The sequence below is a fragment of the Acomys minous genome (assembly GCF_964271855.1).
Source record: "Acomys minous genome assembly, chromosome: 9".
NCBI classification, from domain to species: domain Eukaryota; kingdom Metazoa; phylum Chordata; class Mammalia; order Rodentia; family Muridae; genus Acomys; species Acomys minous.
In genome coordinates, this window is record NC_140490.1 from 84947812 (window position 1) to 84965622 (window position 17811).

A 17811-nucleotide genomic window follows, 5' to 3' on the forward strand; every position below is an offset into this window, starting at 1 on the left:
GGACATACAACATTCTGAAGTTATACTAACACTGAATATCTAACCAGTCAATCAACCTAGCAGGATATATTATGTTGTGCAGTAATTGTACTGGCAAACATCTGTTTATACACTCCAAACCCTAAAATATGTAACACGAGGTATTGTAAAAATGGCTTATTTCAACTCTCTCTCCCTCCCTCCCTCTCTCTCTCTCTCTCTCTCTCTCTCTCTCTCTCTCTCTCTTTCTCTCTCTCTATTTATCTATCTCTCGACTTTAAATGAGTTCTTATCAGGTCTCATGAGAATAATATAGCATTTGGGAATAAAGATACAACCTAGCAGTCCTGTACAGGATGCTAAGATGGAGAATACCTCCACAGCCACCATGATCTTCCCCTTAGTGCTGTGATAGACAGGGAGGAAAGTGATCCAGACACTACAGAACACCAGCATGCTGAATGTCAGAAATTTGGCTTCATTGAAGGTGTCAGGCAGGTTCCTGGCCAAAAATGCTACAATGAAGCTCCCTATGGACAGAGCCCCCAGGAAACCTAAGACACAGTAGAAGGCTGTGACTGAACCCTTATTGCACACAATGATGAGCTTACCATGTTCAGTGTGTGCATCCGTTTCAACAAAGGGAGGAGATGTTCCCAGCCAGATTCCAGAGATGATAACTTGTATAAGTGTACAGAAGGGAATGATAAATTTGAGTCCTCCTGATATAAGCAGCCACCTCATCCTTCTTCCTGGAACTGTGGCCTTGAAGGCCATTACCACTGTAATGGTTTTGGCAAGTACAGTAGATACTGCCACTGTGAAAACAACTCCAAATATGGTTTGTTGCAGGATACAGGTTGCTGTGTTTGGTTTGCCAATGAAGAGCAAGGAGCAAAGAAAGCAGAAGGTGAGGGAGATGAGCAGGATATAGCTGAGAGTACTGTTATTAGCCTTCACAACAGGAGTCATTTGGTGCTTCACAAAAACGACAAGGACAAGTGTGCTGAGTGAAGAAAAACACAGGGCCATGGTTGCCAGTGTCATTCCCAAGGGATTGTCATAAGCCAGAAATGTCACAGCTTTTTGGATGCAGTAGGTTCTCTCTGGGTTGGCATACTGATCATCTGGACACTTCAAACATTGATCCATATCTGGCAGTAAATGCAATGAGGTATCAGCACAAAATCAGTGGTTTTCTATCACTTCTTACATACCACACCATTGAAAGTAGCCCATTGGAAAGCCTGGTTTTTTTCTTAATGTTGAATGTAGTGAGCAATAAGCTACTGGGTTGAAGATTTTTGCCCAGTTATTATTACTTAGTCTTTAGTATCAAATAAATAGAATATTTTTCCATTTTCCATGTGCATTCAAGACATGACTTTACTTATCTCCAAATTAATATCACATATTGACTCCTATGGTGTGTTTGGTATGCTATGGTAATTTAGGATGGAGATTTCACAAGTGGAAATATTTGATACTCTTTTGTCTAAAATATTAAATATTCATGGTTTCTGAAAACAGGAGATTCTGTATCTGTTGGACAGTGTTTTTTTTTTCACTTGGCACAAGAGATAAGCTCAAGCCCTCAGAATATGGTAAAGAACATATCACTCCAACCAATGAGTTTAAATGCACTAACATTTAACAAGCATGCAAATTTATGCTTTTACAACATTATCTCTTTGATAATATTGTTTTTCAACTGAATACAAACTAAGTTATTTTGAGAAGGGATAATCATAGTTCTTGTATTTGATATTTGGATATTTATCTGGTTGTCATTTGCTCTTGGACTGACCACCATCACACCAGATGATAAAAAGTTCATTACAAATACATATGTGGTCTTCCACTGAGAACAGCAAATAAATTATTTGTCCAGTGACAAATGGATACCCCTAAAAACATGCAGACAATTGGCCTTTTATTGACTAACCAAGTTATACTCAAAAATAAGAATGTATATTCATATATGTAAACAATAAATAACTAAAGATAGAGGAGGCCAAGAATGAGAATAATACAGTGTTATATATGTGGTATAGCCCATAGTGGGAAGAGTGCCTAGATCAATTAGAAATTCATAAAATGCTTCACAAACATATATAAGCGATCTGAAGGAGGCCATTCCTCAATTAGGATCTCCTCTTACCAAATGTATCATCTTGAAAAATTATGTTAGCAATAACCTTGGAAAAAGAGCAAAGGCAGATTTCATTAGCCAAATAACATTAAGGCTCTAGATAATCTGTTAGTAAATATAGCCAGAGTCATAACATAAACTATTTCTTTTTTTCCTTTTCTTTACTCTTTCTTTCTTTCTTTCTTTCTTTCTTTCTTTCTTTTTTTCTTTCTTTCTTTGTTTTTTTGAGACAGGGTTTCTGTGGGTAGCCCTAGCTATCTTGGGCTCCACTCTGTAGAGCAGGCTGGCCTTGAATTCACAGCAATCTGCTTGCCTCTGCCTCCAAAGTGCTGGGGAAAAAAGGCATGTACCAACTCACCTGGCTCATAAACTATTTCTTAAAAGTGTAATAGGGAATACTGTTTCTGTGATTGTCTTATATTCCAAAGTGTTTTATTAAAGTTTTGAGAATTCAGTTCATGTCAACTACTCATGAGTATGGAGCCTTCTGTTGAGTGTGGTGTATATACTACAAGTCACACCATTGAAGAAAAGTGATTCAGTTCTTCCCAGTAGCTTGAAAATATTAACAGCTTCTTAAATAATGATAGATGTATGTATCCTCTTTCTTTTCCACATCCATGCTGACACTTTTCCTGGCTGGGTATTATAGTCACATGTGTATCAGCCCTAATTCATTTCAAAGGAAAAAATAGTGTTGTTTCCTTGAAGTTATCCACCATCTCACAATCTTCTCACCTTTTCCTCGGTGAAGAATGCTGATTTCTTAAAGGAGAGGTCAGGCATAGGCATTTCATATAGGTGTGTCCCTTTCAATATATTTGTTAAATGACTATTCAAGAATTGTTGGCTTTTAATATGAGAGATGAGCAACCAAAACCAGATTGCAAACTTGCACAATAAAACATTTTCTCAAGAAAGTTATCTCTGTATTCCAAAGATAATTCAGTTCATTTCTTCTTATTTAATTTCAGAAACACAATGTGTATTCGTCAACACTATTCCCTATTTCTTTCCACTCAATTCCTTACATATACTCCCCAAAACTTTTCCCCAACTACCTGTGTCTACATTGAGGGTACTTAATGCTGCCTGAGTGTACTTGGATGTTGAAACAACTGTAACATTGATAGCCTCTCAGAAGCCACATGACACCCTCCCCCAAACTGACTCTAACTTCAACATTTACTCCTCATGTAGGGATGGGAATTCATGATTCAATACCCCATCTATGAAGGTAGTTTGCTTGCTGTTTCCTTCTCCAGGTCTTGTGCCTGCAATCACAATTGTTTTGAGTCCATTTGTGCAGCACTACAGTAACAAGTGGAAAATAATTTTTGCTGCAACCTTCCCCTACTTCTGTACCTTACAATCAACTTGCTCACTCTTCTGTGATGATCTCTGAGAAATGATGTTAGGGGATTGTGTTTCATATATCTTGACTGATTCTTCTTCTCTGTGCACTGACCTATTTTAGGTCTTTTTATTAACTTCCATTTTCTGAAAAACAAGCACTTCCATTGAGGGTTGAAAACTACACTAATATATGAGGATAAAGATAACAACTTATGAAAGTAACTTATTACTATGTCCATTGAGAAAAAATTATATATTTACATTTTCTCCTAGGGCCTAGCCAGATAGGCATTTTTGCCATGATAATGATGCCAGAAAAAATTCCCCATTTGGTGTGGGATATAAATGTAATCAGATGCTGGTTAGCTACTCCAATAACTATTAAATAGCAGTGCGAATATATTCCCAGGCCAGTCATTCATCTCAGTGATTTCAAAGATAGGTAAGGGAATGTGAAACTATTCTGGGACACTTGAATAAGCTACTTGCCCCAAAATAGGAACCTATAGCAGACCAAGATAAGGATAACATCAAAATCAATGTTGATGAACCAATGAGTTTTACTCAGGTCATTTATAGGAGTTATAACTCAGAGAAGAAATGAATTATGGTAGTTTGAATGAGAATGGCCTCAGTATGCTCATATATATGAATAATTAGTGTTCATCTGGTGAAAATATTTGGGTTCAGGGGATCGCACAATGATGCAAGAGATGCATCACTAGGGTGGTTTTCGACTTTTCAAAAGATGATCTCTCTCTATGTGTCTCTCTCTGTGTGTGTGTCTCTCTGTTTCTGCCTCTGTCTCTCTGTCTCTGTCTCTCTCCCTGTCTCTGTGTAACTGTCTCTGTTTCTGTTTCTGAGGCTCTGTCTCTGTCTTTATTCTGTTTTTATCCCCCTTCTATTGTTCTCTTTCTATTTCTTTCCTGACTATACTTTATGGGGACAAAATGTAATTTCTCTACCCTGGCTAGAATACTGTGCCAGGAAATGTAATGCGTTACTTCCCATCATGATGGTGATGGTCTCTTCCACCCTCTGAAACCATGAGCCTTCAAATTAAATTCTATATTTTATAAGTTGTCTTGCAAAAGCAGAACTTGAAAAATGACTAAGAGTTCACTCAAAGACCTCCATTATTACAACCTACCCTAACAGGATGATGACTTACAAAACCTAGAAAGCTAGAGCTCATACCACAATGTACAGGAAGACTCTCAGGTTACATAGTGTCTCAGGCACCATCACAGGTTTGTTAATGTCTTAGGGATCTTGGCTTATATTTTCTTCTTCTAGGGAGCTTCAGTTGATTTAATTTTTCTCTGTGTTCCTTCCTGCTTATGTATATTTAATAGGGCGGGTTATAGCATATCTCATTAGTTTTATGAACTTCCTGGTGCCTTTGAGTACTTTTCACACTGATGTTAAGGAAATTGAATGTGGGATTAAATGTTTTTACCACTTTTAAAACATCCTGTGTCTTAATGAGTTTCTTTGCATGTTGGAGTCTTCATCAAACAAGAAACTGGAACCCCATAGTATGATTTTTGATAAGTTATATCACCAGAATTGTGCATAGAATCCTCTTATCCCTGTGTGTGCTAGTCATTAGTAGAAAGATTCCAGGCCTATTGCTGCTTACTTTCTCCATGCCTTTTTATTTAAAAATATTTATTCATCTTATGTATATGAATACACTGTCATCCTGCACACCAGAGGAGGGCATCGGATCCTAGTTCATATAGTTTTGAGCCACATATGGCTGCTGAGAATTGAACTCAGTAGCTCTGAAAGAGCAGCCAGTGCTCTTACTTGCTGAGCAATCTCCCCAGCCCTAATTTCTTCATTTCTCATGAAGCATATGGTGTCTACAACAGCAATAGGATGGGACCATCAAGTTTGGAAGAATGACAAAGAACAAGGGAAATTATATGTAATGTTTATGGGTTTCTATATGACTTCACTTAGCAACACAGTGACACAAGATATCACATAACAGGAGCTTGGCTTTTTATTTTGTATCCTGTAGTGAATCAAATAGGCAATGTCTCTCTGTACAAGGTGACTTAAGAGAAAATCTCCCTAGGTCTGTAACACATGCTGCATGAAGCTTTTACAGGTGTATGTTTCCTCATGACTTTGTGAAAGGTTTTAGTATAATTTATCTCACCTCATAATCCTTACTACCCTTCTCATCAATTCTACTCCACTCACCCATTCCTTCTTTTTCCATTATTTTCTTTCTCAGCTTAATAGATGAGTATTTGTATTCATAGCATATTAATATATGCCATAGTAGTCTTAACTTCATTTCTTGAAATCTACCTCCTCATGGGCTCTCCCTAGTTTCCTCAGTTCTATGGCTATTATAAATCAAAAAACACAACTACTTTCAAAGATCTCAAAATATGAGAGTGAGAAGCTGTGTCATTTTTATTTTAGGATCTGTAGTACTTCACTCATCCTTTATGTTCATTTCCATCCATTTACGTGGAAACTTCATAATTTCATTTCTACAGTTGAATTATTCTCTATTGTGCACACGTATGCAATTTCATTATGCATTTAACAGTTGAAGGACATGCAGGTTATTTTATTTGCCTGATTCTTGGGAGCAAAATAGCAATTAACAAAGGTGAGAATGTGTACTTCTAATAAGATATAAATTCTTTGGGTTGTATTGCCTTTGATGAGACAGCTATTTTGGATTGGTTTTTCTCAACTTGACGCAAATCTAGAAACATCTTAATTAAAGGGAAAAAACTCCATAACGTTGCCCTGTGGACAAGACTGTGATGCTTTTTCTTGATTAGTGATTGACATGAGATACGGCAGTTCACTGTTAGTGGTGTCACCCCTAGGAAGTTCTAGACTGGTTCAATAAATAATTCTCATAAAGTTATGTGGAACAATTTTGTTATCAATATTGTTCTATGGCTTCTTCATAAGTTCCTGTCCTTAGTTTTCTGAATTCCATTTCTGCCCTTACTTCCCTAGGCAATGGAGGAGGTTATGCTCAGAGCTGAAACCTAAAACAAACCATTTCTCCTTTTAGTTACTATTTTAACGTTTTTATAGCAATATAACCTTACCCAATATAATAGCCATTTTCACAATGAATGGAGTAGTTCTTTATATCTTCAAGTATGTTTTTTACATTATTTCTTCAGGTTCTAAAAGCTTTCATTGTGTCCCATAAGTTTGGGTAGATTGTTCCTTCATTTTCATGGAATTCAAGGAAGATCCAAATTTCTCTCTTCATTTTTACTATAATCAAGTTGTCACTGAGTAGAGATTTGTTCAGTTTCCACGTGTGTGTAGGTCTTTTGTTCTTTCTGTTGTTGTTGAGGTCCAGCTTTAATCCATGTTGTTTGATAGAACAGAAGGTATAATCTCAATCTTCTTGGATATGTGGAGGCTTTCTTTGTGACCTAGTTTATGATCAATTTTGGAGAAGGTTCCATAGGTGCCAACTACTTTCAAAGATCTCAAAATATGAGAGTGAGAAGCTGTGTCATTTTTATTTTTGGATCTGTAGTACTTCACTCAACCTTTATGTTCATTCCATCCATGTACATAGAAACTTCATAATTTCATTTCTACAGTTGAATTATTCTCCATTGTGCACACGTATGCAATTTCATTATGCATTTAACAGTTGAAGGACATGCAGGTTATTTTATTTGCCTGATTCTTGTGAGCAAAACAGCAATTAACAAAGGTAAGAATGTGTACTTGTAATAAGATATAAACTCATCAAAGGTTGTATTGCCTTTGATGAGACAGCTATTTTGGATTGGTTTTTCTCAACTTGTTGGAAATTTAGAAACATCTTAATTAAAGGGAAAAAACTCTATAAGGTTGCCCTGTGGACAAGACTGTGATGCTTATTCTTGATTAGTGATTGACATGAGATACGGCAGGTCACTGTTAGTGGTGTCACCCCTAGGAAGTTCTAGACTGGTTCAAGAAATAATTCTCATAAAGATATGTGGAACAATTTTGTAATCAACATTGTTCTATGGCTTCTTCATAAGTTCCTGTCCTTAGTTTTTTGAATTCCATTTCTGCCCTTACTTCCCTAGGCAATGGAGGAGGTTATGCTCAGAGCTGAAACCTAAAACAAACCATTTCTCCTTTTAGTTACTATTTTAACGTTTTTATAGCAATATAACCTTACCCAATATAATAGCCATTTTCACAATGAATGGAGTAGTTCTTTATATCTTCAAGTATGTTTTTTACATTATTTCTTCACGTTCTAAAAGTTTTCAGTGTACTAGTGTTTCTACTCCATGACTTGATTTACTGTAAGTTTTTTTTAGGGTAATGGCATTGTTGTCCAGATTTGTTTCATTTGTTTGTTAGTGGTATATAAAAAGACTGGTTTTTTTGGGTTAAAATTGTATTCTACTACATGCTGTATCTGGTTATCAGCTAAAAGAGTTTTCTTGTGGGAAACTTAGGGTCTTTTATGCATAGTACCCTGTCATATGTAAATAAAAATACGTTGACTTCCCCTTTCCATTCCATATCCCCATTATTTATTTCATTGCCTTACTTCCTTACCTAAGACTGCAAATACTACGGAATAAAAATATAAATAACAGTGAATACATTTTTCTTGCTCTTAAGTTGATATGGTTTATATATAATGATTATGAGTGTAATGTTAGATGTGGGCTTGTATTTTGCCATTAATGCATTGATTTACTTCATCTATATGTCAAAAGCCTCCAGAAATTTTATCATGAATAAATGACAGCAGTGACTGCACAGCAACTGAAGGACCAAAGAGCTATTAAACACCAGTGCTGATGTTTCCCAGGTGAGAGCAGACTACATGGTGTGGAACACAGGTAGGTCTGGACTCAAGTCTTATGACTAACCCACAGAAAAATGCCTCAGTCCCAGACAGCATGCATGCTGTCTCCAGAGTCTACCCATACAGCAGGGCACAGCAAACAGTGATCAGTGTCCTAGACTGATATGTAGGCATCAGAACACTAGGGTCTGAGTGTTTCTCCTGATAGAAGACAGCACAGAGTGCAAGTGATCTCAGATCACCCAGCTAATCCACAGAAATTTCCTGGGTCCACTCAGGTAGAAGTGTGGATTCAATTGTCTATCCACACACCTGCTTGTTTACAGTACCTACTCAGTGTGTCTCAGACTGAATTGTGGGTTACAAAACATGCCTGAAGAGATAAGACACCAGAGAGTGGAACATAGGTGAATCTGACCTCCAGTCACCTGGGTGGTCCACAGAAGGGTTCCCTTATCCCCACAGGTAAAGGTTCTCAACCTATAGCCACTAGACTACAAGTTGCACTCAATGGCCTGGCATGGAAAACACAGGAAACAGATAACTGAACTTTAGCTAAACAAAAATTAGACAACCACGCAAACACATTATCTTAAGCAACATCAAATAAAAGAACTTAACAGACACTGGTCTTTAATTTCTCTCAATATCAGGGGTCTCAATTTTTCAATAAAGAGACACAGACTAATAGAATGGATGCATAAACAGCACCCAAAATTCTTTTGCATATAAGAAATGCACCTCAACCTCAAAGATAGACATTACCTGGGAGTAAAGGGCTAGAAGAAATTCTTCCAAAAAATGCACACAAGAAGCAAGCTGAAGTAGCCATTCTAATATATAATAAAATAGAATTTCAGCCAAAATTAATCAAAAGAGATGAGGAAAGATGCTTCATACTCATAAAAGAAACTCTACCAAGATGACATCACAATTTTAAACATCAACGCTGCAAATACAAAAGTACTTATACTTGTGAAAGAAACATCAATAAAGATTGAACCACAGATTGATCGACACACATTAATAGTGGGAGATGTCACCACCCCCTCTCACCAATGGGTAGGTCAATGAAACAAAAGCTAAATTGAGAAATAATGACAGTAACAGATATCATGAATCAAATGGGCTAACCAGATATCTACAGAACTTTTCACCTAAACCACAACAAAAATATATACCTTCTTGGCACCTCATGGAACCTTCTCCAAAATTGATCATAAACTAGGTCACAAAGAAAGCCTCCACATATCCAAGAAGATTGAGATTATACCTTCTGTTCTATCAAACAACATGGATTAAAGCTGGACCTCAACAACAACAGAAAGAACAAAAGACCTACACACACATGGAAACTGAACAAATCTCTACTCAGTGACAACTTGATTATGGTAGAAATGAAGAGAGAAATTTGGATCTTCCTTGAATTCCATGAAAATGAAGGAACAATCTACCCAAACTTATGGGACACAATGAAAGCAGTGGTAAGAGGAAAGTTCATACCACTAAAAGCCTTCAAAAAGAGATTGGACATATCTTACACAAACAACTTTAGTACACATTGAGAAGCCTAGAAAAAAGAGTCAAATGCACTAAAGAGGAGTAGATGGGAGGAAATAATCAAACTTGGGGCTGAAATAAAGAAATTATAAACAAAGAAAACAATTCAAAGAATCTATGGAAGAAAGAGAAAATCAACATCCTTAGATGCTGAAAGCCTCCAACTCCCTTTCATGTTTAAAGTCTTGGCAATATCAGGGACAGAAGGCACTTGCCTAAACATTATAAAAGCAATATACAGAAAGCCAATAGAGAACATGAAATTAAATGGAGATTAACACAAAGAAATCCCACAAGAATCAGGGACTGGAAAAGGCTGCCTATTCTCTCCATATCTCTTCAATACAGTACTTGAAATTCTAGCTAGAGCAATAAACAACAAAAGGAAACCCAGGGGATCCACATTGGAAAGGAGGAAGTCAAATTACTTCTATTTACATATTATATAATAGTGTACATAAGTGACCCCCCAAATTAAACCACAGTACTCCCAAAGTTGATAAACACCTTCAGAAAAGTCGCTGGACAAAATATCAACCCAAAAAATCAGTCGTCCTCTTGTATACAAATGACAAATGAGCTGAGAAAGAAATTAGGGAAAGTACACCCTTCAGAATGGCCACAAATTATCTTGGTGTAAGTAAGTAAGCCAGTGAAAAACCTGTATCGAAAATCTTCAAGGCTCTGAAGAAATGAAGAAGATATTATAAGATGGAAAGATCTTCTATGCTCATGGATCAGGGGGATCAACAATTAGGAAAGAAAGCCTGAAGAATATAGCCTGTGCAATTCTCTTGAGAATTATTTCTACTTCTTTAGATGGGTGAAAAACAGACATGGGTACCTTATGTGAGATGTAGATACTTGCCTGTTTCATTAGAAATTTCATTTTCTGGGCAAAGGCTGCAATCAAAACAGCACACAGCCTTGCCTTCTTGAACAGTCTTTCTGAATCCAGGGCCACAACTTTCACTGCATACAGAGATGGGTGTCTGGGCAAATTAGGAAAAAAGGACATATAAGAATTTAAGAGGAGGCATGAATCACACCAAGGATTATTTTACATTTTTATGTCCTGTAAAGAGAAGTATTAGATTCTACTCACATGTTTCTCTCCTGTGCTCCACTGTATCCTGTCCTCAGACAATGACAATTGTCGACCAGGTGGAAAATATGGAGAAAATGTTCCTATTTTCACTTTATATCCAAGACCTTGTGGGAAATTCCAGAAGTTGAGAATGTCATAAGCTTCAGGCAGTTTTTCAGAAGGATTCAAAGTTATTGGGTCTCCACTGGGATTAATGAATTGAATGTTTTTCAGGATGCGGTTCAGCTAAGACAGATGCATGATTTATGATAGACTTCCTTTTTGTAAAGGTAAAACAATGAATAATCCCACCCTAAGATTGTCATTAATCCCAACCCCCAAATAAAATATTACAGGTATAAAATGGGGGGAAAGTATGCTTATATTGATTTAACATCATAACTGCCAAATAGTATGTGAACAGACTATTCAATGAATTTCAGTTATTTTTTATTCAATCTAATGTTTTTTAGTACTGATCACCAAACATTGTGAAGGTTAGTCTTAATTTTGAGCATGACACATTCTAGAATGACATGTGTTAAGGGGTCTCAGAGAATTGTCTGGATAAAATTGGACTCTGAGCAACTTTATGAGAAAATTCATAACTTGAAGTGACTGAGACATAAGACCCAACCTGAATTTCAGCAGGGACTGGACTTAATATATTGGAATGAGCCAGTTAAAAAATAGCACACTCATTGTTCCCTGCATGTTGACATGGGAAGCTGCCTCAAAATCCTGCCACCTTAATTTCCTACTACTGGTGGACTGTAACCTGGTATTGTGCATCTAATAATCCCTTTCTGACTTGTGGATTTTGTCCACATATTTATATTTTATCACAGCAAAAAGAAACAAATCTTAGACTGTGTCTGTAGTTGATGAGATGTTTAAGTTTATTTTATTGGATGGCACTGTACATCATAGTACGACTTGTTCATATTTTAAAACTTCATGGGTAGAGATTATGGTTTTATAGTTGACAACCTTAAAATAGTTACTGATGGCCTTTTAAACAGAAGCCTATACCTTCGTTCTTAAGTGTTTACCTGCATTGAATTGGTATCTTGAGTATGACTTCAAGCCAGGTCTATGTTTTCCTTAGGGTCTATTTAGAAAATTCCTCTATGAAAAAATCCCAAAGTACTTGTTTAGATCACCCATGCAGCCATTTTCAAAAGTTACCTTGGTGAGTCACTAAAGGATCCAAAGAAAATTCTATTACCTTCCAGGGAGGAAGTTTCATTCTTTGTTCATTTTTTATTCCTTGCATGTCTACTTTTTGCATAAGCATCTTGTGGAGAGTGTGAGCCACAGCATACACAGAATTGTATATATGGTAACTTCCATCACTCATGGCTGTCTCAAAGTGGTACCAGGGTAGCAAATCCAAGGTATCTCTAGAGGAACAATTTTTTAATGGTTTACAGGAAACCATAGATGTTGAGCAATTAAAATAAATCTCCCACAATCTTGCAAGGAAAATGTCTTCTGCATATTTGGAAGGGGTCACTGTCTTTACAAAGTCTTTAAAAGCAGAAATCTCACCATGGTGTTGTGAAAAGATGAGGGTCCCATGGAATGAGTCAAGAATAAAATGTCTCTTAGCAGAACTGACTTCCCATTGTGAAGTGGTAACCCAGATTCTCCATGGAAGGATAAACTTCCATCTTCTAAAGAACACACCTAAAGAAGTGTCAATATTACCAAAAATGATAATAACTTTTGCTGAGTTACTCACAATTTGTTCACTGTAGATATCATTGTTCATCACAATCAACATTATGTTTACTGGGATAATTTTCACGAAGGCTACGCAGATTGTGTTTCTTTCCATCTCTGGTATTAAGTATGAGACAAAGTTAACACCTTTCTCATCATCTGAGATGACCAGCCCCACCCAATTCCACTGGAAATGGACAATCAATGTGACCATGCCTAAGGCCAGAGAAGAGTCCTTGGAAGCCATCTGATATAAAGAAGGAAACATCACAGGGTCATTCATATTTGGTTCAAAAGTTCCAAATGACAGCTAAAGGAAAAGAACAGGAAATGACATGAAGGAGGAGTTTCCAGAAATCATTGACTTAATGAGTATGAACAAAAAGCTTAAAATTTAGAATGTGTAATATTTGTTTAAATTCAGATCCAACATTTTGATTACATTCTCAGAAATTAATTGATACATTCACTTCTATCATAAACACTTGTAGGTTTCCCATGACTTTTATACATATTTCAAACAGAAGAAATGTGTATGTACCAATATATCTCAGACTAGGTAGCCTTAGAGAGTATCTATTTAAAAAGATTAGTTGGTTGGTTGGTTAGTCAGTTGAGCGTCTTTGTCTGTGTCCACAAAAGCATGTGTGCTGATGCATGTACAATGCATATAAATATGTGTGCATGTGAAGACTAGAAGAGGACATCATAGAACCTTTACTTCCACATATTTTCCTTGACGTAGGATATCTCTACATCCCTGGCATTTATGACTTTTTGGTCTGGGTAGAAGACAGGAAATCACAGGAGTCATGGTGATTCTGTCCTGTTATTGTGAAGTACATGGAATTCTGGCCTCCAAACTGCTGACCTCCTTATTACGCATAAGGCATTCTTGACTCTTGGGCCATTATCCAGCCCAAGAGTACAATTTTGAATCATACACAAGTGACTTGTTCTTCCTCCATGCTTTTCTGATACCCAAACTAGGGAATCAAAGAAATCTTTTCTTCCCTTCCATACAATCTTACCTGTGGATATTTATAAAGACCCAGAAACATGCCTACTAGGGCAGAAACTTCCCATGTTGTTCCTGTGATTACAGCCACAGATTTTTTCTCTCTTCCACAGGTGTAGTTCGTGATCTCTTTATTCTGTCCTGTGAGCCAAGCGAGGATACTCAACATTGTTTCCTCTTGACTTGGCCCAGCAGTGTAAATACCATACCCCAGAGTCATGTTGGGTAAAAGTAGGGGGTTCCTGTTTATCTCCTCAATGGCAAAAACCAAAGCCATCACAAATTGGTAGCTGTTGGGGTTGATCCTGTGTACAGGACAAAAGGATCATTACAATTATTCTTCAGTTGCCATTGTCTTCCATCAAATAGTGTCATGCACTCAGTGAACCCATCCCATAGCAATGAGCATGTTCAAACTGTGCTTTGTTATTTGATAATATTACAACATGAGATATTTCAGATGTCAGTAGGACTTGTTGTGGTCATGTTTAATAGCTCCTATAGGTATTTATGCCTTTTATGTATTAGAGCACTTCCTTTATCTATTTCCTGATAGAGCAGAAAGAGCATATTCCATTCATAAATCAGACAGTGACTATATGATGATCACAGGCTTTTAACTTGGAATGTCTATTCATAAAATTGAAAAATGAAGGGGTTATACTTTTTATGAACATCCAGGCATGAAAAAGATGTAAAAAATAGGGATTAATTAAAGGACAAAGGGAAGTTTATTTCTATAGCCTTGTAACTTTACTTATACTTTGTCATGGACATAAGCCCTACTGCCAGTCTGGATAAACTACAGCATCTGTAGCAGAGCTCATAGTTGATTAAAGTTTGCCTCTCTATGACTGGCTTTGCTTTCCTGTCCCACATCTAATTTCATATTTCTCATTCTTACCTCTTTATATAGCTTCACTTTAATGTGTTCCTAGTCCTAAAATTCTAGAGCTCCTTTTCATTTTCTATTATATTTAGGTATCTGTATTCTCATCTTGTATAGTATACATAACTGAAATATTTTAATTTTTTTTAAATTTTGAATGAAAATAAAATGACACCCTTTCCCACTTTCCATTCTTTATCTACAATATCCTGTGTATGTCTCCATGTCTCCTTGCTCTTACAACTCATGACCTCTGTCTGTTTCTCTGTTCTCTCTCTCTCTCTCTCTCTCTCTCTCTCTCTCTCTCTCTCTCTCTCTCTCTCTCTCTCTCTTCTGTCTATGTATACATATTCATGTGTTATTAAGTGCATAAATGTAAGCTACTCTGTTGTATAATGTTTTTGTGTGCAAGTTTTCAGCAGAACATCAGTAATAGATATGCTTACATGGACAGGAAAATGCCCATGGTGACTCATAATTATAAAAAACTACAGAGATAAATAAAGAATGCTGAGAATTGGAGGAATAGTATTCCCCAGGATAACTTTAGTTAGTTATCCAATACAAGATGCTCAAATTTGACTTATTAATATGTAGAAGTCTGTAGTGTTTTTAGGAAGCTTCTACCTTGATACTTCTGATGTAATTACATCTCCCTGAGAATATACTGTATATGGTAACTCTGTGTTCTGAATATGGTACATTGTATAGTTGACTTAGGGTATTTAATTTTATCATTTAAATTTATTGTGTTTTGTTTCATTGTACTGAACTATACTATATTTCTCTGTGTGTCAGCTTACTTTGGATAGTGAGAGTTTCCTTGAAATATTTGTTTAATGGGAAACATAAAAACTGGGTTATTATCATGTTCCCCACAGACAAATTTTACTGGCTTCTGAATCCCATCCCTGTTTGATGAAGCCATGTTTAATGTTTTCTTTTCTATATTTATTAGTTAACATTGAACTCCAAAATTCAAGTGTTTCAGATTCATGATAATCAAATGGCAAATCACTAATTGTTAGAATTTTGTTGGACCTTTATACTGTTTACTTCACTATTTTTCACTTTATTCTAATTATTTGGTTGTGTTTTGTCAACCTTTATGCATTGAAATATATGCATTAATTGAAAATTATAAAATATAAGCTTCCAAAGCATTTATGAGCAGTTAATGAAAGCAAGGGAGTAGCATAGATTTTTCTCAGTGAAGCCATGGGCAATTTTCCTTGCTCTTGTAAAAAATTTTTAAGATTGAAGCTGATCAGTTGTACCATATGTATGTATTAAATATGATGTCACCTAGTCCTGTCTATGAGTTCAAATACCAGTAAAGTCTAGAAGAAAAAATTCCTTTGAATTTTATAATTTAGTTTATATTTAATTTGACAAATATTTAATTTTCAAATGCAGTCCCTAATACTGCATTTGAGTGAAAGAATTCTGAAGTTTATCTGATTGATATGCAAGTGTCTTATACTTGTAAAATGTTAAAAGGAAGTGCTTGGGAAAAATATCGCCCAACATTGGCCCTACATACATATAAAGTCTGAGTGTGGGCTTCGTAGCAATTCTGACCTTTCCGGAAACATCTATGGCAATAACAATACATGTGAAACGTGAGGTTCATTGTTCCAGAGAACAAATGACATCAAAGAAATTAATATACCTTTCATAAACTTCTATGTCTAGAACTCATTCTGTTATAGTTTGTGCTCACAAATTTTTATACAATGAACTTCCTTATAGGGGGAACAAACATCTCAAACACTATAGAACAAAACCTTTGTATTGTGGTTGTAGAGATGGGACAGCAGTTAAAACACTGGCTACCTTTACTGACTCCATTTAGTGCTGTCACTATGTTCATGGACATAGGGACTTATCACTGAGTCTTGACCAACCTCCAAGATCCTCATCTACATAAGGAAGCATCTTATACCAGTAGAAAATGAACTCCTGAAATAAGAAACATCATGGAAAGGAAGTTACAGAATAAATGTAAAATGTTTTAAAGAATATAACTGAAGAAGTTTAAAACAGCGTTAATATAGACTTATATGCCAACATTGTGTAGTTGGGTCTTTGGAGAAATGTCCACACACAATACATGGCAAAATCTTAAAATCACAGAAGCATGAATGAATAAACAGAGGTCTGTCATCTGCTACTGAGGAACATTGACATGATGCAGAATTCACAACATTATCATGGGAGAGATTTCTTTGCTCAGTCACAGAGAGTCTATCTGAACATCTCATCAGTTCTTTACTCCACACCTTTTTTTTTTTTTGGTACAGAGCCTTTTTCAGACATGCTCGAAACTCAAATTGTTAAGTCACATGCAAGAACAATTTCATTAAGTGCAAAAATAAGTTTTATAAGTCAAGATATGCAGATAATTTATATTAGATTAAAATGGAAATTAGATCAATGCTCACATGTAGTTACAAGGACTCCAGAGGAGAAATCTCTTGAGAAAAGTGTTGAAGAAAAGAATTGTCCTACATGACTTCTGAATGTCACGATGAAGTATTGAATTCAAATGACAGAAAGACTAAGATCCTGTTAATATACCTTATTGGTTAAAAAACAATAGACAATAAAGTAAATCTGAATCAGATCAAGCTGCCAGACTGTGGATGTGGACTGGGAAGGAGAGTGAGAGGGCAAATGGTGGCCACACACACATGAGGACGTGAATACATGGCCCTAGCACATGATAGTAAAAAGTTGATATCGCAATCAAATTTTGAAATACTGGGCAGAGATATAAGGGAATTCCACAGGACCATGGGCCTGCCATCTTGGGGTACATAGTGAACAAGGAAAAGGTTCTGCAAAAGAGATGTGGAGTAAGGAACAATACCCAAATTCCTCTTGGAACTTCACACATACATTCTGGTCCTCCACTCCTCATCACACACGCCTACTCACACTCACTCATGTGCATTCTCAAACACACACTGTCACACATGCTCACAAACATGTATACATCGATAGACACACACACACACACACACACACACACACACACACTTTCATCAATATTCATACACAATCACATGGAATTCACAAATGTATTTTCAATCACACACTCACAGGCATACACACACTTCTTTATGCACTGACAAACAAACACCTTCAGTTGGATAAACCCCCCACACACACACACACCACAGAGAGAGATACTAAAATATAGTGTTAATTAAAGAAA

The 17811-nt window shown here is 36.3% G+C and overlaps 1 protein-coding gene across 1 annotated transcript; it reads right to left on the bottom strand.

The window, feature by feature from the left end:
- Nucleotides 1-243: 243 nt before the first annotated feature.
- On the bottom strand, nucleotides 244-15519 carry LOC311605910 (vomeronasal type-2 receptor 116-like; the record flags this gene model as incomplete). The annotated part of the gene is made up of 6 exons (XM_084796747.1): nucleotides 244-1133; nucleotides 10741-10864; nucleotides 10978-11205; nucleotides 12704-12994; nucleotides 13716-14007; nucleotides 15395-15519. The coding sequence occupies 6 exons, from the start codon at nucleotides 15517-15519 to the stop codon at nucleotides 244-246; spliced, it is 1950 nt and encodes a 649-aa protein (XP_084652873.1).
- Between the last annotated feature and the right edge of the window lie 2292 nt (nucleotides 15520-17811).